The sequence below is a fragment of the Mytilus edulis genome, chromosome 5, assembly GCF_963676685.1.
Source record: "Mytilus edulis chromosome 5, xbMytEdul2.2, whole genome shotgun sequence".
Lineage (NCBI taxonomy): Eukaryota > Metazoa > Mollusca > Bivalvia > Mytilida > Mytilidae > Mytilus > Mytilus edulis.
Window position 1 is genome coordinate 30,319,043 of NC_092348.1, and position 26,959 is coordinate 30,346,001.

General features: G+C 32.6%; 1 protein-coding gene across 1 annotated transcript; it reads right to left on the reverse strand.

The window, feature by feature from the left end:
- Nucleotides 1-9: 9 nt before the first annotated feature.
- LOC139523436 (uncharacterized) lies at nt 10-26,416 on the reverse strand. The gene is made up of 12 exons (XM_071317481.1): nt 26,213-26,416; nt 25,573-25,704; nt 19,315-19,509; nt 18,385-18,538; nt 18,090-18,235; nt 14,525-14,738; nt 10,031-10,166; nt 8,170-8,653; nt 3,181-3,229; nt 2,404-2,627; nt 756-840; nt 10-371 (listed from the first exon to the last, which is right to left on the reverse strand). The coding sequence occupies exons 1-12, from the start codon at nt 26,357-26,359 to the stop codon at nt 91-93; spliced, it is 2,247 nt and encodes a 748-aa protein (XP_071173582.1). The 5' UTR covers nt 26,360-26,416; the 3' UTR covers nt 10-90.
- Between the last annotated feature and the right edge of the window lie 543 nt (nt 26,417-26,959).

Here is a 26,959-nt window from a genome sequence, read left to right on the forward strand (position 1 = left end):
CCCGTGTCACTTCAAATAACAATTTATTATCTACATGCATATACAATATTTTCATTTAAACTTGTTTTTGTTGCTATGATTATTCGTTGATTAATTTATATTTCTAGATATGATGGTGAGCAATTTTGCTCCACACTGTGCTGACTTAGCTGTTTCAAGGAAATTCTTCACAAGATCTGTGCCTTTCTGTATCGCACTATCTGATAGTCGCCATATATCTAACATTCGTAGTGTCTGTCTGACTGCTAATGGTTGATTATTTTTTATTTCATTTATTTCATCATTTGTAAAACCAAGTTTTTTCGCCATTGATTCCCATTCACCAGCTATTGCGAATGCCATTTTCTCTAAGCTATCGTTTGAAAATATCCCTGCAGTTAGAATTAATTTTAAAATTAGTAAAGAGTAGTCTGTACCAATAATTTTATTACAACAATAGCTTAAAAATAGTAACATATTTCAATATGATGACGTTTGAAAGGCAATTTGATTTCATTTAAAATTTCTGAATCTAGATCAATTTAAATGAAGTCATTGTTCCTATATAGAAATTAGCGAGTATAAAAGAACGAAACATTCGTTAAGTGAACAATATAGTAAATCTCGTTTCTGTTTCGTTAAGACCAACCAAGGCTCTTATTTAATAATTGTATGACATTTGAACATGCAAACACAAGAGTAATCAATTTAGATAAACGACTGAACGATTCAGATATTGAATTAAAGGTTATTATGTGATGACATTTTAGTTATACCTTTCCCAGGAAGGTATGGCTTGATGAACTGATGCGCATCTGATTCCATGTTTGGATCATGATGGGACTTGATTATCTTCTCAACCTTAAAACAAAACCACAATTAAACGCACCGTAGTACAAACTGACCTAAGTGGTTCTCCTAATCATATAAAGACCATGTGAGTTGTAAATATAAATTTATTCCATTCTTTATACTTTTCCTGAATACCTGTTTTTATTTAAGGAATGACTAATATTGTTCTGTCTATGAAGAAATAACAATAAAAATTTGGTGAACACTCAATAACGCCCGTAGCGGGTTATTTAACAGTGTGCATCACATTTTTTTTTATGTTATTTCGAATAGACTGACATAATATTACAGTTATTTCTAATAATTCAATTATAAATTCCATTTTAAATCGGCGTTAATCATGAAAAAACGTCGATGGCGCCATTGTCACATGACAAAGTTGTGTCTATGATATGATAAAAATCGACGTCAGACAATCAGAAGACGCGTTACATCTAAAATGTAAAAATCTTAAATGATTGTCTTAATGTTTTGAAAAATGCATTGCTCGTTTTTAAATGGAATGGAAAATTTAGTTTATTTAGCTTTTCGACTGAAAATATTTTCGATTTAATAAGATTTGTTTTTAATTATTGTAAAATGTCCCATTATGACGTTCATAATACGGTTGAAGTCAATGTAAGAAGGCGGGAGAATCGACATTGGTATCCAATGTACAAATTGTTAAAGAGCGGTGATGCTTAAACACATCGATGACTAAATAAATTGCAATTTTGTATATACAGATTGTTTAATCCTAATTTAAGATAAAGTTGAATTAATTGACAAGCAGCGTTGTAACCACTGACATGATGGTGGGTGGACACATGTATTTATAAATGGAGTCTGAATATATCAGATACAAATGTCGAATATTTTAACACACTTGGTAGTGAGTTGAAATGGATGGTTTTTAAAATATTTTGAAATAGAAATATGTTGCATGATTGCACCAGACTTTAATTTATCCGTTCTGAATGTACTTTTGTGTTTGGTTATCATAAAAAGCAGATAAAACATTATTATATTTTAAAGTCTTATCAGACTTTTGCACCACCGTGCAGATGAAATCTTCGTGATATCAATACAAGACAAATTTTTGCAGTCGTTAAGGCATGCAAACATGTGTACGAAGAAAAACAAGAAAATGTTTATAATTTATAGTATTAATGATAAATGTAAAAATTAAAAAATACTGAACTCCGAGGAAAATTCAAAATTAAAGTCCAGATACAATTGACAATACCAAAGCTCAAACACATTAAAGCAATGGATAACAACTATCATATTCCTGTCTTGGTACATACGTTTTGTTATGTAGAAAATGGTAGAATAAACATGGTTTAAAAGCTATCAACTCAACTTTGCCGTTAATTTCTTTACTAAAGTGGCAGGAAAAAAAGTAGAAAAACTTTCCAGTTTCATATTCTGAGTATTATTTTTTTATGATCAATATACTTGTACATGTAATACATTTGTAATATTTCTTTTTTTTTAAATATAAAATTAGCCTTTTGTCTACGTTATCTTAACATGAAATACTGATGTATATGAATATAGACGTACTAACATAAAAAGTAATATTTTTATTACCTTATCCGATTCTTCAGATGCATGATGATTTGCCCAATATAAAATGAAGTGTTCGCATCGCTCTCGTTGTGGTGCTGTTGTTGCTTTTTTGTCAATAGTTTTACAGATGTGATGAAACAGATGAGTGTTGCCGCCAGTGAGATACCTACCAAGTTTCACCCATTTTGTTGAAATAAAAATTGTGCATGTTAACTGCCAAGCGATGAACTTAGCCAATGCCTTCACTGTAAAACATAAATTGAAGAAACATATGTATTAAACGTGTTTTTATGAGTCACAAACCTTTCTATTGTTATTCATTTCTAAAGATGGTATTTAAAACAAGATATAATAGTATTGTGTTTTACAGAAAAGAGTAAAAAGAGTAAAAAATATCAGATATCTGTCAAAATTGTCTGTTGATTTATTTATTTTTAATGTGAATTTACGACGGGGATTGATTAAACATTATATTGTCGTAGCAGGGGCGGATGCAGGAATTTTCGAAAGGGGGGGGGTGCTAACCCAGGGCAAAGGGGGGGTGCAAAACATATGTCCCGATACAAATGCATTGATCGGCAAAAATAAAGGGGGGGGGGGGTGCGCACCCCGGAACCCCCCTCTGGATCCGCCACTGCGTAGATATACGATTTTGTGGTATTGAAAAGTCTCCATTCAAGTGGAAGGGCATTCTACACATTTAAGAATATTTGTACGTGTTTAATAGTTTAAACTCTTAATTCGTATATGTTAACGAAATCAACAAAAATTGGTACATGACAATTTACATGAACATACCTGGAACATCAAGTGTATATGGAAAGTTGCGCACCATATCCTCCAAAGGCTAGCAGAATGATTAAAAAATAAACCGGATACATATCAATAATAATTATTGACAAATAGTACACACTATAATTATTGTTTAAAAGAAAACTACTGTTTACACAAACCAAAATCCACTGGTTCCAATGAAAATATACATAATAATCTATTTTAATAAACTGTGTAGTTAGAATTGTTTTTGATTTAAATTTTTAGTGTTTCCAATACAACTTACAAAATCCCGCCAAGAACAATTGGTGTTATATATTATAGTTTTCTAAACGTTGTGTTTAGGTTGGATGATGCGACAAAAGTTGGTATGCCTTTCCAATAACACAAATACAATAACACAATTGAAAAATGGTGCTCCAATGATATAAGAATATGTGTCAAGGAAATAACAGGTTTGATTTTGAATGCTGGTTTGTATTGTTGATGCCCACTGCTAAACTTTGTGTTGGTGTTTATTATTTCATGTACTCTGACCGTCGATTTTGAACTAAGACACTAACGATCAAACCAAGAAGTAAACAAAGATTCACAAAACCAAAGGACATTTATACGGAAGCCGATAAGGGCCATTCAAAAAAAAAAATTATGTCGTAATTACGACATAGCATGTCGTAATTTCGACATAACATGTCGTTATTACGACATCGCTATGTCGTAATTTCGACATAACATGTCGTTATAACGACATCGCTTTGTCGTAATTTCGACATATCATGTCGTAATTTCGACATATCATGTCGTAATAACGACATCACTAAGTCGTTAAAACGACATCGCTATGTCGTAATAACGACATCGCTATATATAAAAAAATATGTATTATGATTGCCAATAGACTAAATGACACAGATATTAACAACTATACGTCATCATAATGCCCCCAATAATTAGAAAAGCCCCCGCAAAGTCAGCTATAAAAGAGGGAGGAAAGATACCAGAGGGAGAGTCCCCGAAATGCTGTGTGGCAGACAGTGTTATTATTCAATTATTAGCTCCCTTGGTAAAACTAAAAATTTCATATTTAATGCATTTTATTGTTAAATAATTTACATGAAGCTTAATAAGTACATATTTGTTAATTGCATAGCTTTTGCTATTTGAATTCATTGGTTAAAGATATTTATTTATATTGTAAAGTTTAATATTTGCATCGTCGCAAAATCTTTGGATACCTTCTTTGAATACCTTCAGTGAGAAACTTATATATTTTATAAAAAAAATTGAGGTTAATTAATTAACGTTTGTCAAATTGCTGTATAGACAAAGGAGGTAGATAAACCTATATATCGCTATTTTGTGCATTTTTCATTTCATCTTTTTTTGTGATAATTTTCATATCATGCTTCTCGCTTGAGATGGAAAAATTATCACTAGAAACTAAGGAGACCACGTGGCGTTGCTAACGAAATTGACATGAAATTGACAACGTCGTCATAGGTAAAATAGCGATAAATAGATTATCATTGGTCATCTCAACTCGATTGCTTTTCTCACTTTCGCTGTACCAGCTCAAGCGAGAAAATCAATCTCGTTGAGATGATCAACGATAATCTATAAGTATATATGCGAGCACAACTTGCCAGCTAAGCATCCCATCTCCCTCAAAATAAGCGCATACTGCCTGGTTTCTTGTAATTAGGGTGAATTAAAGTATCAATTGCTCTAATGCTACTTTCAAATGTTGGGCACGATAATCCTTACAACACGTTACACTTAAAATGCGACGTCGAAGAGGGTCTTTGACTTCGATTAATTTTTGCAAGTTTTATTCTGTTTTTTATATTGTTGGTTGATTCTGGTTCTGTTCGTTTTGGGATGTCATTTTATAACCGACTGTGTAGAGAAGATTTTATTGAATCAGCAATATTTGAACTCACACGAGGCAAATGTTTGTACTTTTGTTAGATATTATTATTGTCTTACTATTTTTATTCATTTTCTACTATAGTATGCAGTCGAGTCAAATGAAATTTGGTAAAATAAAGGCTTTAACGCCACAAAGAACCGATATATGTCGTTGTTCCTGTCAAAAATCAAGAAGATCACAGAATAAGAAATAGGATCACTATACATAACAGTTAAAACAGTTTTTCATAAATGTAACGTTGGATGGGGACATCCGTTTTTTTCACATAGCTTTCTTTTTTTAATCCTCAAATACACTAAATATTACTTAGGAGATGATCAAGAGCTATAAAAACATAATTCAAAACATATATTGAATTTGTTTTAATATTGGTTCGTGTTTTCTAACATTTTTATTATGTTTTGCGGATGAAATTTCGAAGATTCTGTTTTAAATCCTGGGGGTTGTAGGAACATCGCGCGTGCCCAACGTTTGAAAGTAGAAATAGAGCTAACAATACTTCAATACCCCCTTATACCAAGAAGCCATGCAGTTTGCGCTTATTTAAAGGGAGATGGAAAGCTTGGCTTGACTTGGTTGTATATTTTCAGTCCTCTAATAATTCCACATTTCATTCTTCCAACATGTGTGACTGCATAGCTATTCTACGACCGGTAACTTGTTAATCTAAACGACTTTGTCTGACTGTACAGCCTTAGCACTATGGGCCATGTAAATCTAAATTGGTATCTATAACATATATAAGTTTCTCACTGAAGGTATCCAAAGAAGGTAACCAAAGATTTTGCGACGATGCAAATATTAAACTTTACAATATAAATAAATATCTTTAACCAATGAACTCAAATAGCAAAAGCTATGCAATTAACAAATATATACTTATTAAGCTTCATGTAAATTATCTAACAATAGAATACATTAAATATGAAATTTGGAGTTTTACCAAGGGAGCTAATAATTGAATAATAACACTGTCTGCCACACAGCATTTCGGGGACTCTCCCTCTGGTAGCTTTCTTCCCTCTTTTATAGCTGACCATGCGGGGACTTTTATAATTATCGGGACATTATGATGACGTATAATTGTTAATTTCTTTGTCATTTAGTCTCTTGCAAATCATAATACATATTCTTTTAAATATAGCGATGTCGTTATTACGACATAGCTATGTCGTTAAAACGACATGGTGATGTCGTTATTACGACATGATATGTCGTTATTACGACATAGCGATGTCGTTATAACGACATGTTATGTCGAAATTACGACATAGCGATGTCGTAATAACGACATGTTATGTCGAAATTACGACATGCTATGTCGTAATAACGACATAAAATATTTTTTTTGAATGGCCCTTATCGGCTTCCGTACATTTACATCAACAGTTATAAATAAATAAAAAAAAAAGAACTCTGCTAAAAACCGGGAATGAAATCAGGTGCTCCGGAAGGGTAAGCATTTCCTGCACCGTATACGGCACACGTCGTGTTATTTCTTTGTTCAGTTCGGTGTTAATTGAATGTTGTTATGACTAAGTAAGAATATCAGATATGATTTCTGTGTTGACATTAATATAATGTGGTCATTTTTATAAATTTCCTGTTTACAAAGCTTTAAAATTTTCGAAAAACTAAGGATTTTATTATCCCAGGCATAGATTACCATAGCCGTATTTAGCCCAATATTTTGGAATTTTGGATCCTCAATGCTCTTCAACTTTGTACTTGTTTGGCTTTATAAATATTTTGATATGAACGTCACTGATCAGTATAATGTAGACGAAACTCTAAATTTTAGTCCTAGTACCTGTGATAACTATCTGACACACTTTTGTGATAATGGCCATTCATCTGATGATAGCTTCTGGAAAATTTCTTGAGTGATGACCTTAATTTGATTGATTCATAGCCCTGTCTAAGCAAATTTTGAGAAAGCAGTATTTCTCGTTCAGCACAATCAACGTACTTTGAGCTAGCTCAAGAGTAACGTATCAATTGAGACACATATACTCAATATGCTGGTGCCGCTGGGTCCAATTGACTGCATTTCTTGTTTATTGGCCGAAATTAGATGTTCTCTGTGGGCTCTACGGATTCCTCTTCAAATAAAAACTGACCACCATGATATAACTAAGAGTGACTGAAGTAAAAAGTCTACATCCGAAATCTAACAATCAATCAATTAGTCTTAAGGTAGTATGGGTGTCTTCCTCCATCTTGGATTGTAAAAATCTGAGAACCAAAGGTCTAGATTTTCTATTAAGTTAGCAAAATTTGCTGCAGGAATGCAGATATTTAATGTGAATTTTCATTTTAAAGGACCAATTTATAAGAATATAACTTATAAATATTAATATTTTGGCAAATATCAATTATTTTTGGTTGTTTTCATTTGTTTTAATTGGCATTTTAAGGGGAGGTAACTCTAAAACAGTGCATTTTCTGAAGGATTCTACATGGAATATTCCTATTTTGTATTTTAGCGGGAAAAAACGTACGGTGACCCTATCTTTTCTTTTGATATTCTCAAAGCATTGTCTGAAAGCTATATTTTCCTTAAGTATTTAACAAAATTCTATCATTTTGTTTAGTTTCAAATCACCAAATGGTGTTTTTCCTGAACAATCCATACAAAATTTGTCATTTTGTCATGTCCTGAAGCTTGAAAAAATAAGCGGCGACCTATAATTTTTATCATATTTTCAACATATATTAATAGATACTACGTTTTTGCAAAGTATGAACAAATTCTATCATTTTTATTTTAGACTCCCATACCATTTTAAATGGAATATTATGTACCCGGAAAGAAATATGGTGTGCAATCAATAAATACACTTATTGGTGTTTTTACAGTAAACTTACAGGAAGCATAAAATACACATCAATCTTGAATCAAGCCCTATAACCTTTTTGAGATAAGCGACATTGACACATATCAAGACGTTAAAATTTAAGCAACATGTATATTTTGCTCTTTTAATAATAATTTCCGTAAAAAAGCTTCATTTATGGACAAATTTGTTGCTATAAGCACTGATTTGCAAGCAATAAACATAGTATTAGAATACTGAGCATACCTTTGGAACGTACACCACAAGCGACCCCGTTCTTGTTAAGGACAGTCGACCCGGAGGTACACTGTACTTAAGATAGCCATGGTAGTTAATGTCTGGACCTTGATCTTCATTGCTGACGACTTCTAAGTATTCAGAATATCTATTGCATTGGAGATGCTTGTAAAATTTAATCTTCAGCAGAGAACGTTTTAGACGCTTTAAATAAAGATTTGATTCGAACTTTATTTCGATCTCTTCTCCATCAATAACATCAAACTCTGCACTCTCAGCCGGTCCATCATTATAACCGATAGAATCCAAGTGTTGCAATGTGTTTTCTACATTTTCAGATTTCACACATTCAATAATGACTTCATGAGGATCTGAATGCTTTTGACGACAGATTATTGAAACATTAGTGACGCAACTCAATTCTTCAAGGATCTCAGCTGCTTTACAAGCATCTTCGTTTGAAATGTTATATGGAACAACTAGTCCTAAAATTCTGCAGAAAGAATGAACACATATTATTTACGTTTACATTCTTCTGTTCAAGGTTTTATCTTTGTAAATAGATATAAGATGTAGAATGAGTGCAAACTCAAGTCACAATTAATAAAAGTAAAATTTTATACTTCAAAGTATGGTACTCAACACGGGTATCTGGCTCACACTGAATAGCAAGCTTTAAAGGGTTCAACAAATAACTAGTGTAAAACCATTCAAATAGAAAAACCAACGGTCTTACTTTATAAAACCAAGGAATAAACAGACTCACAAAATCAAAGGAAATCTACATCAACAGTTATAAATAATAATTAAGAAACAACACGAGCTGTACTAAAAACCGGAGGCGAAATCCGGTGCTACGGTAAGGTAAGCATTTTCTGCAATATATACGGCACCCTTCGTGTTATTTCTTTGTTCAGTTCGGTAATGATGGAAGGTAATTATGACTGCGGAAGACTATCAGTTATGATTTTTGACACAATTCTGTCATAATAGCAATCAGCTCATGAAGACGACCGTAAAATGTCTTGAGTGATTACCTTAATTTGATTGATTCATAGCCCTGTATTAGCAACTTTTGAGAAAGCAGTATTCCTCGTTCAACAAAATCAACATACTGTGAGCATATACATATACTCCATATGCTGGTGCCGCTGGGATGTTACAAATTCAGCGGGTTCATCAAGTGTAAAGCAATATTAGAAAAACAACCATAATCTTAGACAAAATACCGCCGAAGGAAAATAGAATAGTTCTGAAGTATGGTATACAATGGAATACGGTAATAAATAATACAAAATAATAAATAATAAATAATTGTGTTGTTCATAGTAAGAGAACAGAAGTGCAAATGTATCGTCAAATCAAACACGTACCAAAGGTGGAAGATATTAAAAATAGTGAAACTAGATATATAAATAAGTAAACAGTAAATGAAAAAAAAAAAGGAATTACAGATATTACCAACAAGTCAAATAAACACGAATGTACGATTACGAGTACTCGCAGTTACTGAAGCTAGTAAAACATTTTTTTTAATAAAAAACAATATAAAAAAGCGATTGTGATTTTATGAAAATTGCACGTAAGAGTATTGATGATCAAGCAAAAACAATAAAAGAGAAGATACGCTTTCGAATGAGATATGATGTTAAGTGGGAACATTAAAACGAAATGCTATGGGAAATGTCATTTGTCTCAGCCACACATCAATTTCATAACCAACTGTAAAAGTATAAATATGTTTAAATTCTTGATCACTATTTCAATTACTGTTAGTTTAAAACACACAAATAACTATCACTACCTTTGTAAGATTTCCCAGATTCATACTCCAGAAAAAAATAATTGATATTAATGATTATGCACTCACTGATAGTTATCATTTCCTGACGGAAGTTTCAGATGCCTTGTTTGATGTTCTGCAGATGCCTCAATCGGTACAACCTCCCAACTCTTTCCGGAAAACTTTGAAACTACACGAATGGTACCCTCCTTCTTTACAAAATCTATTAAATTAGTAATGATCAGCATACCATTATATTATATGCTTCTTTATAGTTTTGTTCTTCAATTGACATATAAAATGTATTAAGTGTATCTTTATACTTTCAAATTAATTACCGCTCCTCTAAAAATAAAGCCTCTTCTTCGTCATGATTGTGAATATTGTAAATTTTGAATGCGTCGTTACCGCATAAATGAATTGAACTCACTATACTCAACAATGGTTACCGATTTGTGTTTGTTCACGAAGGGTTAACATTGGTCCTAAAATTTTGAGTTTGATTTTACATTTATTTCATTTCAAATGTATTTGATATAAAGCTTATCCGTTGCTTTTTAAGACGTCGACAACACATGAATGCCCGTCGAAAATTACAATGCTTCTACAACCTCATAATTTTGGTCAACTACTTTTGATGTTTTATTACTACAAAACTTCAACACAAGCTACTGAGGTAAGTTATTATGAGTATGAAAACACACTAAATATAGCATTTAACATAAAAAAAAATGTACTGTTATTGCGAATCTAGTATTATTGAAAAGAAGCAAAAATCTCGTATGGGGAAGTATCACGTATCGAATACCAAAAATGATACAATAAAAGTCGCGGGTTCCTGTTAGCAGGTTGTTGTCCTCCTAAAGAAAAAAAAACACTTTTATTTAAAGCGCCTCCACGAAAATTAGTCAATATTCATTTATGTTTAGAATGTTTGCGTTGAATAGTCGTTTAAAATTCCTCCGGAAAGATCTTGGATAAGAACAAGTGCACCTTTTCACAGCATCCATTGTTAGATTATCGTCTTTTAGTTATTATACTACATCTGTACCGTCGAAGCAAAAATTTCATCAGCAGAACTATAAGTGACGTGAGAAAGTTGTACTTGTTAACGAAAAAGCATAATATTACTATGTAAGAAAAAATTCGTTGCTCCCTGTGTTGAAAATTTCATCAGTAGTTAATACGTTTAATTGAGATCATGTGTAGATTTACGATCCACAAATTGTTGTTTGATAAATCAGTTTGTTTGTCTATGGTATGACTATTGCAACTTTACATAATCAGTACATTTAGTAAATTAGCCATTCATTTTTGAATAGAATTCTTGCGACTTTAATCTTTTTCGATTTGATAATGTTGAGGGTTTACGTTCCAACGACTAGTACCCATGAAACGTAAAACTGGTGTAGATTTGTGTTTCCTTTTTGAATATTTTATCCAAACGAGTTCGAGAGTAGCAATATGTAAATTCAACGAGTACTCGATTGGTGATTCTTCACCAAGTAGAATCCCTGGTTTAAGGTAACACGATACCGAATGGCATATCTCCCGATTTCCAAATTTTTTGGCACACGTGTTCTTTGAATCGAGTTACATCGGAATATGTAATAACAAATGGGGGTCACCATTTTTGTTTTCTTGGTATTTTCATAAGAAAACGTCAATTTTGGCGACAAATTTACTAAGGTATATATGGGAAATGCCTATATTTCGGCTTACTTTTTTTTTTAGATTTTCCAATGGATGGCTATGTTCTGATATACGGAGAAAAACAAAAAACTAACATAAGATCCAGGATTGCATACTTAATCGATACACGTATAGAAACTTATATGTCACCATCCTTGTTTTTGAGATAAATGGTTTCGAAGTTGATTGATACCCTTAGAATTTGACCAAAAACGTGTGACGTTATTGAATACAGAATGTAACGTAATTCCTAATCAAAGAAATGGAAAACAAAATATGTGTCGGAATCTGATAGTGTTTATTTTATTTTCACTTCCTCTGTCGGGTGTCGTAAATTTCCTAGTAATGCAATATGAAATATTTCGTCCCGCTCATAGAAATTTCACTCAAATGAATTGACATTAATTTTAGCTTAATTTGAGCATATTGTAATTCAGTGGTTGTGATTTGTTTATGTGTAGTCTGTTTCCTGGTCGTTATTGAAATTTTTGGTTAATATTTGTATATTCCGAAGGCATACTGAATGTTTTACGGAAGGGACCAACCTAGTTTATGTGTTACATATTTGTTTTTTGTTCATTGTTTTATATAAATAAGGCCGTTAGTGTTCTCGTTTGAATTGTTTTTCATTGCCATTTTGGGGCTGACTATGCGGTATAGGCTTTTCTCATTATTAAAGGCCGTACGATGACATTTAGTTGTCATTTAGGTCTCTTGTGAAGTGTTGTCTCATTGGCAGTCATACCACATCTTTTTTATTTATATATACTTGAAACTTGCTTTAACTGGTTGGTTCCACGTATATCTTATAATAGACTAGTTCATGCATATATCACCGGAATTAGGTACACGTTAAATTCAAGTAATTTTCATATTTTGGAAAGCTCACGTGGAAATAACATGAAAATTTTGACGTGTGATTAATTTGAATAACTGAGTTTTTAACTCCATCTTTTAAGACACTGAAGCTGCGGTCATCGCTTCATCAATGCAGAAAAAGAGTACTTTAAAAATCTGATCCAGTTAACAATTTTATAATTGCTCGGCGTTTGATAGTTGTTTAACGTTCAGCGGCAAATAGTTCATGCATGTTCGGGACTATACAATACAATTTTGAAAACAGTTGTTTATTGAAGACACATTAGATGCACCAGTTAAAAAAAGGTTGAACATTCTGTTAGTTGTGAAAATTATGAGTGTAAATTATGATCCTGATAAAATACACATTCTAAAAAAAAAAAAAAAAAAATCAAAGGAAATTTCTGAAATCGATCAAATTCTTAATAAAATTTGCTACATACATAAGTATAGCGTACACTGTGTGGTGTAAATGTGTCAGTTGGTTGCCCAGCAAGCAAGACAAACATTGCAAACTGTACGCAACATTTCACAAAATGTCTGTCATTTGTGGAAAATTATTTACAAAAGATATGCATTCTTTATAAGTAAAACAAACTGCCAAATATAAAGGTTCCATCTTGAAATTCCACATTTAGGAGATGGAAGCTGGAGTCTGTACTCTGCGTGCCTTTTATATTTTATCAAAATGCCTAATCAAGCAACCTGTCATGAACAAAAACTAAAGAAAATCCAGAAGATATGTGCAGCTTTAATATAAGATGTAACACCATGTATGTAATTTAAACCCGAAGCAAAAAGACTGTAGTGCTAAATAATTAGCCGTAAACACCCTATATACCAAGTGCGGGATTGACGGTTGAACGGACACAAGTGACACACTATGATGATACGTGCCTATTAGGATTTTGGTGACAAAACATATTTTCGAATATCCAGTTCATATAATCGAATATTTATTTGGAGATCTAAAATGAAGTATTAACGTAAGCAAACTAACATTTCCGTCATTTTGTCTTTGGTGGAAAGTTGATAAATTGGCAATTTTACCGCACCACCTTATTTCATTGTGGTTTGAATTTTCTACCGAAGAATAATATTTTTAAGACTTAAACAAATATGTACTAGAGACTGAAATGTTAGTGTGATACTTATACTACAAATACTTTGATGTTTTGATGGCGTTAAGTAGATACATGTATAGGAAGATGTGATGTGAGTGACAATAAGACAACTCTCCAATCAAATAACAGTTTAAAAAAGTAAACCATAGGTCAATGTACGGTCTTCAACACTGAGCCTTGGCTCTAGATGTTGCTTTTTTATAAATTGCATATCCCATAACTCCATTTATCATTATAACAGCCAACTGTTGTACAAATAGAATGTTCCATATAATTGTTTGCTTTATCTATACTTGTACTTTTACTTGTCTCATGTTATCCCACTTCCATAATGAGCAAGCGGTAACGTAGATATTTCTTTTTGCGTAAATGTTCGTAAACTTTGTCGATTTCTTTTAAATAGAAAAAAATAGAGGCAATGATTTAAATTTTAACAACTAAAGTTTCAAGTGACGGATGTAGGATTGATTGCAGTTTGCCTTACGTCCATTGAAAATAGATCATGCATGTTACATGTATGGGCGAGAACAAAATAACAATAAATACAATTGGTAGGTTATGTAATAGAGGCGTTCCGGGATTATGGTTGAGTAAATTTGGAATGACACTAGAAAATGAGGGTATATTGGATAGGGACATAAATTTTATCTCGCAACAGGCCACATACGGATCGACCACTCAAAGAGTTGTTGCAAAGATATTTTTTCTTCAAAGGGCATAGCACTCTCTTTATTCTAGGCATCGGATTTAATGTCCCCATTCTGACCGGATGTGGCTGCAAAGTTGATACATCCCGCACATCCAAATGGACGCCTCACTTTGGAAGCATTTTACTGTCGGTCGGAAGAAGACAAAGTATATAATCTACTTTTTTAATGTGTAACTGTTTTACTATAAATCGTCATACCTGGATCAAATTCACATGCAAACTTGTCCTCGAAGTCGTTGTTTTCAGTTTTTCTAGACAGCTTGACTTGAGATTTTACAGAATTTAATTTATGTGACACATTTGGCTGCGAAGAAATCATTTCGACTAGAAAATTATCGAAGTCAACATCAGAATCAACATCGTGCAAATGACGGAGTATTAAGCGATTCTTGTCCCCATCTGTCTCTTTAGTCTGCAAATTCAAAAAGCATATACAATTTTACACATAAAATACCATGAGGTAGTATAAACACAATTTTTTTTATACATTACAGATTACTTAAATCATACAGCCAGAGTTTGCTTATTTCTTTGGCAAGATTTGATGTTGATTTCTTTCGTCAAATCCTTACATGTCTCCTATATATGGATACATCACTAAGAAAGGAATTATTACTATTCATGATAAATTTTATGGCTAGCATTATCAGAACAGATTCTGATTAGTTTGCGGAATCCTTGAAGCCCGAATTTTTGTTTGTTAATTTTTCTTGTGTATCGTTTTTAGCTCACCTGGCCCGAAGGGCCAAGTGAGCTTTTCTCATCACTTGGCGTCCGTCGTCCGTCGTCGTCCGTCGTCGTCGTCGTCGTCCGTCGTCGTCGTCGTCGTCGTCCGTCGTCGTCGTCCGTCGTCGTTAACTTTTACAAAAATCTTCTCCTCTGAAACTACTGGGCCAAATCAAACCAAACTTGGCCACAATCATCATTGGGGTATCTAGTTTAAAAAATGTGTGGCGTGACCCGGTCAACCAACCAAGATGGCCGCCACGGCTAAAAATAGAACATAGGGGTAAAATGCAGTTTTTGGCTTATAACTCAAAAACCAAAGCATTTAGAGCAAATCTGACATGGGGTAAAAATGTTTATCAGGTCAAGATCTATCTGCCCTGAAATTTTCAGATGAATCGGTCAATCGGTTGTTGGGTTGCTGCCCCTGAATTGGTAATTTTGAAGAAATTTTGCTGTTTTTGGTTATTATCTTGAATATTATTATAGTTAGAGATAAACTGTAAACAGCAATAATGTTCAGCAAAGTAAGATCTACAAATAAGTCAACATGACCAAAATGGTCAGTTGACCCGTTTAGGAGTTATTGCCCTTTATAGTCAATTTTTAACCATTTTTCGTTAATTAAAGTAATCTTTTACAAAAATCTTCTCCTCTGAAACTACTTGGCCAAATTAATCCAAACTTGGCCACAATCATCTTTGGGGTATCTAGTTTAAAAAATGTGTGGCGTGACCTGGTCAACCAACCAAGATGGCCGCCACGGCTAAAAATAGAACAAAGGGGTAAAATGCAGTTTTTGGCTTATAACTCAAAAACCAAAGCATTTTGAGGAAATCTGACGGGATAAAAATGTTTATCAGGTCAAGATCTATCTGCCCTAAAATTTTCAGATGAATCGGTCAATCGGTTGTTGGGTTGCTGCCCCTGAATTGGTAATTTTGAGGAAATTTTGCTGTTTTTGGTTATTATCTTGAATATTATTATAGATAGAGATAAACTGTAAACAGCAATAATGTTCAGCAAAGTAAGATCTACAAATAAGTCAACATGACCAAAATGGTCAGTTGACCCGTTTAGGAGTTATTGCCCTTTATAGTCAATTTTTAACCATTTTTCGTTAATTAAAGTAATCTTTTACAAAAATCTTCTCCTCTGAAACTACTTGGCCAAATTAATCCAAACTTGGCCACAATCATCTTTGGGGTATCTAGTTTAAAAAATGTGTGGCGTGACCTGGTCAACCAACCAAGATGGCCGCCACGGCTAAAAATAGAACAAAGGGGTAAAATGCAGTTTTTGGCTTATAACTCAAAAACCAAAGCATTTTGAGGAAATCTGACGGGATAAAAATGTTTATCAGGTCAAGATCTATCTGCCCTAAAATTTTCAGATGAATCGGTCAATCGGTTGTTGGGTTGCTGCCCCTGAATTGGTAATTTTGAGGAAATTTTGCTGTTTTTGGTTATTATCTTGAATATTATTATAGATAGAGATAAACTGTAAACAGCAATAATGTTCAGCAAAGTAAGATCTACAAATAAGTCAACATGACCAAAATGGTCAGTTGACCCGTTTAGGAGTTATTGCCCTTTATAGTCAATTTTTAACCATTTTTCGTAAATTAAAGTAATCTTTTACAAAAATCTTCTCCTCTGAAACTACTTGGCCAAATTAATCCAAACTTGGCCACAATCATCTTTGGGGTATCTAGTTTAAAAAATGTGTGGCGTGACCTGGTCAACCAACCAAGATGGCCGCCACCGCTAAAAATAGAACATAGGGGTAAAATGCAGTTTTTGGCTTATAACTCAAAAACCAAAGCATTTTGAGGAAATCTGACGAGATAAAAATGTTTATCAGGTCAAGAACTATCTGCCCTGAAATTTTCAGATGAATCGGTCAATCGGTTGTTGGGTTGCTGCCCCTGAATTGGTAATTTTGAAGAAATTTTTGCTGTTTTTGGTTATTATCTTGAATATTATTATAGATAGAGATAAATTGTAAACAGCAATAATGTTCAGCAAAGTAAGATCTACAAATAAGTCAACATGACCAAAATGGTCAGTTGACCCCTTTAGGAGTTATTGCCCTTTATAGTCAATCTTTAACCATTTTTCATAAATCTAAGTAATCTTTTACAAAATCTCCACTGAAACTACTAGGCCACAATCATCTTTGGGGTATCTAGTTTGAAAAATGTGTCCGATGACCTGGCCATTCAACCAAGATGGCCGCCACGGCTAAAAATAGAACATTGGGGTAAAATGCAGTTTTTTGCTTATAACTATGAAACCAAAGCATCTAGAGCAAATCTGACAAGGAGTTAAATTGTTAATCAAGTCAATATCTATCTGCCCTGAATTTTTCAGATGAATTGGACAACTGGTTGTTGGGTTGCTGCCCTCCAATTGGTAATTTGTAAAGAAATTTTGCCGTTTTTGGTTATCTTGAATACTATTATAGATAGCGATAAACTGTAAACAGCAATAATGTTCAGCAAAGTAAGATCTACAAATAAGTCAACATGACCTAAATGGTCAATTGACCCCTTAAGGAGTTATTGCCCTTTATAGTCAATTTTTAACAATTTTCATTAATTTGGTAAATTTATGTAAATTTTTACCAAATATAGTTCTCTGTTACTAATGGGCAAAGTTCATGATAGATATAATTGTAAGAAGCAAAATCGTTCAGTAAAGTAAGAACTTCAAACACATCACCATCACCAAAATACAATTTTGTCATGAATCCATTTGTGTCCTTTGTTTAATATGCACATAGACCAAGGTGAGCGACACAGGCTCTTTAGAGCCTCTAGTTTAAATTATGTTTTTACGTTTTACGATTTGGCAATGATACGCTTTATTTCTTTGAATTATCCTTTTGATATTACCTGCTCTTTTTTTTTGGTTTTGTTTCTGTTTTTTTTTTTTTAACAAATAATGAACTTTTGCACTCTTTTTGAGTAAACAGTTATTGTTTGAGTGAATCTGAACTTTTCAGGTTGCCGTATGTAATTCATCATTTAACAAACCTTCAGGACTTCCATAAATTCACTACCAAAGACATCTTTAAATTGCAATGCATTTTCGTCAGGGTTAAGATTGTTGACAAACCATCTGCTACATCTGTTAAGAGTCTCTTGGTTAACGGACTGTTTGATTCGTATTGTTTTGTCAACTAGGTAATAAAGAAGAAATATTTATCACTTTCCGTATATTGTTTCTGTAGATATTCATATATCAAAATAACTCATGCACATGAAAGAAAAAGAAGAAAAACCAAAAAATATTAGAACAAGCATTTTCAATAAATACTGTACCACTTACCAAAACATCCAAAATCATACATCGCGAAATCAGAATCTTTCTTTGTTGAATTTTCGCATGCTATTTCTATACAAGAACCAGCTGGTTTGATATTTTGTAACTCCTTGTGTTTCTCTGATGCCTTTTTGAGTTCTGCATGAGTCCATAGTAATTCCTTGAATATACAAAATACAATTGATTAAACTAGTGTCATTTGATGAAAAAACTCAACATACATATCAGGACTAAATATTATTTATACGTCAGACGTGCGTTTCGTCTACAAAAGACTTATCAGTGACGCTCGAAACCAAAAATGTTAAAAAGGCCAAATCAAGTATGAAGTTGAGGAGCATTGAGGACTTTGACTGCTAAATACCAATACAAGAATGGTGCAAGTTTTTTTGTCCTAAAAATATTTTCAAAAACATCTCAACTTGTAAAACAATAAAAAAAAAATCGCCTGAGTAAAAATCATTAATTCGACAAATATGTGTTATAATTAGTACATTGAGTAATTGCACAGTTCCGACCAAATGCAGATACTGCAAGTACAGAACAGTCGTATCATCTATATCAAATCATTTCAACAAAGATTCAGATTATGTATACAAACAATCATTTAAACGACAAAAAAACAAAACAAATATAATATAACAGTGATCGCCTATTAGACGAAATATACATGTATGTATGTTCATAGTATACAGAAACGTCAAAATAATTGAATTTAGCAGATTTTTTTTTAATCAGTAACAGACTTTGGAAGCAAGGGAGAAGGCTTAAACTGTTTACGAATACTTTTGAATTTAATACCTTTTCTAAAATTCTCCAGACATGAAATCGTTTACAAAAGTTTTCCTTGCAACAGTTTGCATATTTTGAACCAAGCTCTAAATGCCCGGGTCTGTTCTAGTAAGTTATCATTATTGTGTACTATGATAATGTTACCTTTGTTGCAACAGTAGTTTTCCCACCAAAAGCTCCCTGTGGAAACTTAATTTTGACATTTCTGTCAAATGCTGGTTCTAAAACTGTCCCTTCTACATCGACCTCTATTTCATGAGGTTTGTGTCTCGCAACAGCAACGCACTGGATCTTATCCATTTGGTTAGTGGGTATTTCTACTCCAACAAAGGCTACACCCTAGGTATTACATTAACATACAGATTAAATTATGAAGGACTAAGTTATAGAATATATAAACTGTGATTGATCGATAGGTAGACACTGATTTATAGTGCTACATGGAGACCGAATTGGTTAACTGAATGTTTTATGGAACACGTAGAAGCAGAAAACACTGGAAAATCTTTAATCACATCTGTTTTCTTTTCTTTTGGCTTTCCATGATTGTTTTTGTTGACATCCTATCTTGCACAGATCCGACCAAATGCAGATACTGCGAGTACAGAACAGTCGTATCATCTGTATCAAATTATTTCAACAAAGATACCAGGATTCAGATTTTGTATACGAACAATCATTTAAACGACAAAAAGACAAAACATACACGCTCGATTAAAACAAAGTTGAAATGCAAAAATGCCAAAAAGCATACAATGTTCAAAGAGCAATGAGGACCGTCATGCCCATCTTCTTATAAAAATATGACAAGGAGAAACAAGGTCATCACAAAAAAGAGTTCTTATAAAACCAATGAACTGGACATTGTACCTTTCATCTACATCAATCAACGACAAACAACAGTACACAAGACACAGCATAGGAAACTAAAAATTGACCAACTCGACTCGGGTGTTCCGGAAGTGTTATCAGATCTTGCTTTTTATTAAGACATTTATTCACTTATCAATCATTGAAGTATCGTGGTTCTCCCATCAATGTAATGTTTTATAATTGTATTATATTGATTTCGATACTATTAAACGAGAACACTTCATTTTGTGTTTCGCTTCTCTTCCTTCCAAATACATTAGTCATCATGTTTTATAGGTGAAGTGCATAGTCACATTTGTCATCCATATTTATGACTATTCAGTTTGTGTTACTTTTTGAGAAAAAACGAAAATAAAGGCGTCCGGATATTGATTCCGTATTCAAACAGACTTTTAAGTCATATATGACTTTCGGTTTATCATTGAGAATCAATCGTACTCGGACAGGGGCAGGACAATTATTTTCGCGTTTATCTGCATGTATACTATGATTAATATTATATTATGATTAATATTATACTATGGTTAATATACTTCTATAATATATAGAGACTGTCTTTATAAAATAGCAGTGATCGTTATGGAGAAGAAACTTAGAATTAATAGTAACAGAAAAGGAAATACACTTTAATATTTAAAATATAGATACGTATGTTCATAGTATACAGAAACGCTAAAATAATGGAATATGAAAGAAAACAATATACATTGTGATTACGGACTTTGTAAAAGAGAGAGAGGAGCTAAACATATTGTCCTGTCTCAATGTACTATATGATTCTTGATGTCATTTCTGAAATTCTCCAGACATAAAATCTTTAACAAAAATTAATTCAAAATAGTTTATTTACATTCAACAAAGCTTAAAATGCCCGCGATTTTGCTTTTAATTCAAACTGGACTTCTGGATTTAAACTTGCACATACATTTTATATGAGTAATCGGGAACAGGACAATAATTATCATCAGTCACGTTGATGTATAAACTCTCTATATAATATAGCAGTGATCGCCTAGGAGAAGAAACATACATGTATGTATGTACATAGTATACAGAAACGCCAAAATAATGGAATTTAACAGAAAAAAAATTAATCAGTAACAGACTTTGGAAGCAAGGGAGAAGGCTTAAACTGTTTCCGAACACCTATGAATTTAATACCTTTTCTAAAATTCTCCAGACATGAAATCGTTTACAAAAGTTTTCCTTGCAACAGTTTGCATATTTTGAACCAAGCTCTAAATGCCCGGGTCTGTTCTAGTGAGTTATCATTGGTGTGTACTATGATTATGTTACCTTTGTCGCAACAGCAGTTTTCCCTCCAAAAGCTCCCTCTATTTCATGAAGTTTGTGTCTCGCAACAGCAACGCACTGGATCTTATCCATTTGGTGAGTGGGTATTTCTACTCCAACAAAGGCTACACCCTAGGTATAACATTAACATACAGATTAAATTATGAAGGACTAAGTTATAGAATATATAAACTGTGATTGATCGATAGGTAGACACTGATTTATAGTGCTACATGGAGACCATATTTGGTTAACTGAATGTTTCATGGAACACGTAGAAGCAGACAACACTGGAAATCTTTTATCCGTCTGTTTTCTTTTCTTTTGGCTTTTCCTTTTTTGTTCTTATTGACATGCCATCTTTTTTTTTTAAACAATTGTGATTTCAAGTATTTAGCTACGATATCAACATCGTAAAGACACTTATTGTCAAAGAGCGCATTTTGTGCTGAAAAATTGGTACCGTTAATTATATTTAAGAACCTTTAAATGTATTGAGGGAAAAAATCAAGCAACATTGTGTCGTGTAATTGCTGTCGAATTGAGTTTGCTTTCAACACTAAATTTTGTCATATTGTATTTAGTACTAAATCCCGAAATTTTGTATATCTAATGTAAATGTTCTTTTCACAAGTCTGTATCATCAACCTTGTATCGCGTACCACGTATCACATAGCAAAACCCGTGCAGTATACCGCGTTTCGCACCCCTTCTGGAACATTTGGAAATTGTTTCTGGAACTTTTCAGTTGTTATCCACTTTACCTTTCAGAAGAGACCAATTATTTAGATCCTCTTTATGTGTCAAAGGGACACATGTGTCCGTACATTTAATGTATGCTATCACTTATTCATTAATCTCATCTTTTAAAAAAACAACAAAAACATATATTCCAATTTATTTTGTAGTTTTTTCTACACGAAGGCGGTCAGATTATTTGTGTTCACTCAAGCTACACCCGGAATATTTGTTTTCTCTCCCCCCCCCCCAAACACAAAAAAAATAATTACACAAAATCGTTCCTTCCTCGCCACCACTCAGCATCAGCTTTTCACACCCAAACGTAGTTCATCTTTTATAATACAAATCACCTTTCTATAAGATACACATACCACTTCAAACAAATATAGCAGTCAAATAGAAATTTAGTTATCAATATGAAAATATAATATCATTATAATCGATGGCTGATTAAAGAATATAGAGGTGTTAACATGATGTAGTACGTTTACTTCGTATGGCTTAAAAAATTCTTGCTGGACCCTCTGTTTAAATTTCATACCTTTGTAAATGGTTACAAAAAATGCATCTTGGACCAGCTAATTTTGTTTCATATCTGATAAGACAAGATAATAAAGTAGGGGCCAGAATATTTATTTAAAAAATCTGCCATATATATATGATTTGTTTTTAATCAGATCAATATATAAGAAGATGTGGTATGAGTGCAAAGAAGACAACTATTCATCCAAGTAAATCATTATAGGTAAAAGTATGGTCTTCAACACGGACACATGGCTCACACTGAACACCAAGCTGTAAAGGGCCCTACACATGACTAGTGTTAAACCATTCAAACAGGAAAACCAACAGTTTAATTCATATAAAAAGCAAGCAAGAGAAACACCTATGAGCTACATCAACAAACGACAATCACTGAACATCAGGTTTCTGATTAAGGACAGGTGCAAACAAATGCAGTGGGGTTACATGCTTTCATATGCACAAACATTCGTCCATTACCTTTAATGAGTCTTATATAAAAGTGTTCCATAACTAACATGTAAAGACATACTGAAATGGCTTAACTCAATATAAAGACATTTCAAGCAAAAAGTTAACATACACTCACGGAATAAATTTGGCCTATGAAAAATGCATATCATTTCCTATTGTTAATTTTCCTTTTTTAGACGGCGATGTGCCTTTGGCTCCATCATACGGTGTTTATATATCACAACTCGTTCGGTTTGCCCGTGTGTGTTCTGATGTCATAGATTTTAACGAACGTAATCAATGCATCACTGGTAAATTGTTGTGTCAGAGATTTCGATACCATAAATTACTTAAAACTTTTACTAAATTCTTTCATAGATACAAAGATTTGATTAGTAAATTTGGCTATACCTGTAGAAAGCTTATTAAAAATGGTATTTCACATCCTAAATTTTATGGTAATATTGTACTTAAAGCGAGGAAATCACTATGTGATCCTTGTAAACTCATCGAACCTTTAAACAAACTTATAAGTAAGGGTTATCGTACCAATATTGTAATTAGATCTCTGAATATAGTTCACATTGGCACTAATATTGATTTTGTCATTAGCAAATTAAAACATAACTAAATTTCATTATCTTTTGAGGCGAGATGTATAGGGGACTCAGCCACGTTAACTTTTATTTTTATAGAAGTCGCTCTTCACTATACTACTACCTGTCGATACATTTATTTTTTGCATTGCACAAGTCATGTCTTCTTTGACTATTAATGACGTTAAAATACTAAATCCCCGTGATGTGTTTTAGTCGATTTTAGTCTCTGATGCATGATTTTTTACTATTAATTGGTTTTGGCTTTTAACTAGCTGTCAGTAACTGCGAGTACTCTCAAATCGTATTTTCTTGTTAATTCGACCTTTTGATACTGTTTATAATGCTTTTTTGTCATTTTTTATTTATATGGATCTTGTCTGTACACCAGCTTTGATTATTTGTAATATCTTCAATTTTTCACTTATTCTTACAACATTTGTATAAACTTCAAGATTATAAAAAACCGGTTTTTTTCTAAAGTGAACATTGATTGGTTAAATATTTCTCAGTGTGTTTGAATTTGTTTGTTAGCCTTTTGGTCATGAATGTTTGTCTCTAATATTTAATTAACTGTGCATTTGTATTCAGATATCGCAGATCAAATTTATTCGTTCATTGTGTAATCATACGTTTTTTGATTGAGTTAAGTCTGCCAATTGATATTTTATCGTATGTTTTTCTATGTTGTGATGTTATGCTATTGTTTCAGAAAAAAGGAGAATGTTTGGATCCATTAAAACGTTTAATCCCGCTGCAAATGTTTGCACCTGTCCTAAGTCAGGAATCTGATGTACAGTAGTTGTCGTTTGTTTATGTAATATATACGTGTTTCTCGTTTCTCGTTTTGTTTATATAGATTAGACCGTTGGTTTTCCCGTTTGAATGGTTTTACACTAGTAATTTTGGGGCCCTTTATAGCTTGTTGTTCGGTGTGAGCCAAGGCTCCGTGTTGAAGGCCGTACTTTAACCAATAATGGTTTAATTTTTAAATTGTTATTTGGATGGAGAGTTGTCTTATTGGCACTCACACCACATCTTCCTATATCTATATGTTAATACAAAATCAATAAAATAAGTAGTCAGATGTTAACCAATATCAGAAAAACAACCAAACCTGGGAAAATTGTTAATAAATAAAAAAAAACGTACTCAGATAAATAAAAACAATCAAATTGTATCATGCGATACAAATTTTAAAAGCATTATTATTCTTTATGTATTGTAAGGCTTTTGTTAAGCATACGCAAAAACTTATTTGTACCTGACGATATAATGGAGACTGCTGACAGTTCTGAATTGCATTTTTTTACTTTCTTCATCCTGCATACTTAGTACAAAACACATGACACTTAAGTAAAAAGTTTTTGAACTTATTTCAGATACAAGGCTTATAAAAGGGTTCGTAGATATGCGTGTTGTCTACATTGGACTCAGCAGAAAAAGCAAAATCACAAAAATACTGAACTCAGAGGAAAATCAAATCGGAAAGTCCATAAGAACATGGCAAAATGAAATGGCATTTGATCAAGGCTCCTACATCAACACAGTTGACATCAAAATCACATGAAAAAGAGAATTTTTATATATTTCTATCAAACAACGTTTCAAGCAAATCTATCGGACTTCTTATATAAAACTTCAAATGACTACTACCTTTGAAGATAACTTGCTTCAAGCAATCACAAAAAAATAATAGGGTGACAATGTAAGCTATAAAAATGGTATTAGCACGCATCGACAAATTCATCTAAACTTGAAAATAACCCCTATGTCAAAACATCTTTTTTAACCAAAAAGTTTAAAGCTTTCAAGAAAAAAAAATGAATAGCTTTTTGGAATGGTAAAACATATAGTCGTTTCACAATTTCCCTTCAATGAATCTATTGCATTTATAACACCAAAAAGAATTAATTTCACTTACTTGTATTTTCGGTAGTTGAATGTCTGGAAGTGATATTCCTGATCTCCATTTCTGACCTTTAATTGATAACTTCAGTGTTGATAACAGGCTCTGATCATGTGATACTATGGGCACATACACGCGCATTGGCAACTTAAATGTATGAAGACATATTTATTTCTCATCAGCATATATAATTAAGTTAACAGTACCAAATTTCTTGCACCAGATGCGCATTTCGACAGTACATGTCTCTTCAGTGATGCTCGGGGCCAAAATATTTAAAATCCAAAGCTTATATATAACAAGTATAACAATAGTTCTTTTATAAGTATGTTTTAGTTAGATTTCGACATATATGAATTTCTTATTGAACATTCGAACAATGGAAATATTTTCTTTCTTTTAAACGGAATGATGTTAGTCAGTGAAACATAAATGTGTCAAATGTCTTCTAGCTAGATTTACAGTATTGGAATAGCCGTGCCGTGAATAAAACAGGTTGGTTTAGAAAAAAAGATCCTAGGTTGTACGATTTAAATTGCATTTTATATAATTGCATTTTATATAAAATATCCAACAGTAAACCAGAATCTAACTGAATTGCAGACAAATCGTTGTCATCAGCTTTTCCCGCATGCAGAAAGCCATTATACTTTACCTCAAACGTCATTTCGCCTTTCTTCGATTGTATTTTGATAATAGGTGATACTAATTGTTCGTCATTGGTTTCCAAACAATTATCTAGATCTTCTACAGCATCTGAGCATTGGCAATCAAAATCAGTCTCCTGAGTTCCATCTGGCATTGTAAAAATTACACAGCAGATATCCTGACTGAACTTGTTTTGTTGTGTATTGTAATATCTGAATAAATGGAAAAATTGTTTATATCATTAATATTGAAAATGACAAAACATAAGCACATTCAGTCCTTGAAATTGGATAGCATATATTAAAAAATATTCACAACTTCTGTAAATGGAATACGAATTAAAGCTTGTGATATATATGATGGACAATTTTGTATTGGTGTATATATTTTATATATGTATATAAATTTCAATCTTTTATGTTTTTGTTTCAAAAAGTAGCATCTGTATGCCCATGTTATCCCGATGTACAATTTTTTGCATTAAAGAAGGTATTCAACACACTGATTAATCATTTCAATACTATTTCAAATAAAATTAAACAAAAAAGGGAAAAAATTACATGAACGGTGGCCAGTTTTTCCAATCTTTCTTTTTCTGTTCTTCCTCTTCAAGCTTCAAAATTAGTTCCTCGTTATTTTCTATGAATTCCATCAGTATTTGTTGTTGTTTTTTAAGTCTCTGCAAATTCTTAACATTTTCTTGTCTTTTCATATCTATAGTCTTCCTATTAAATGTAAATAATGCAAAAACTAG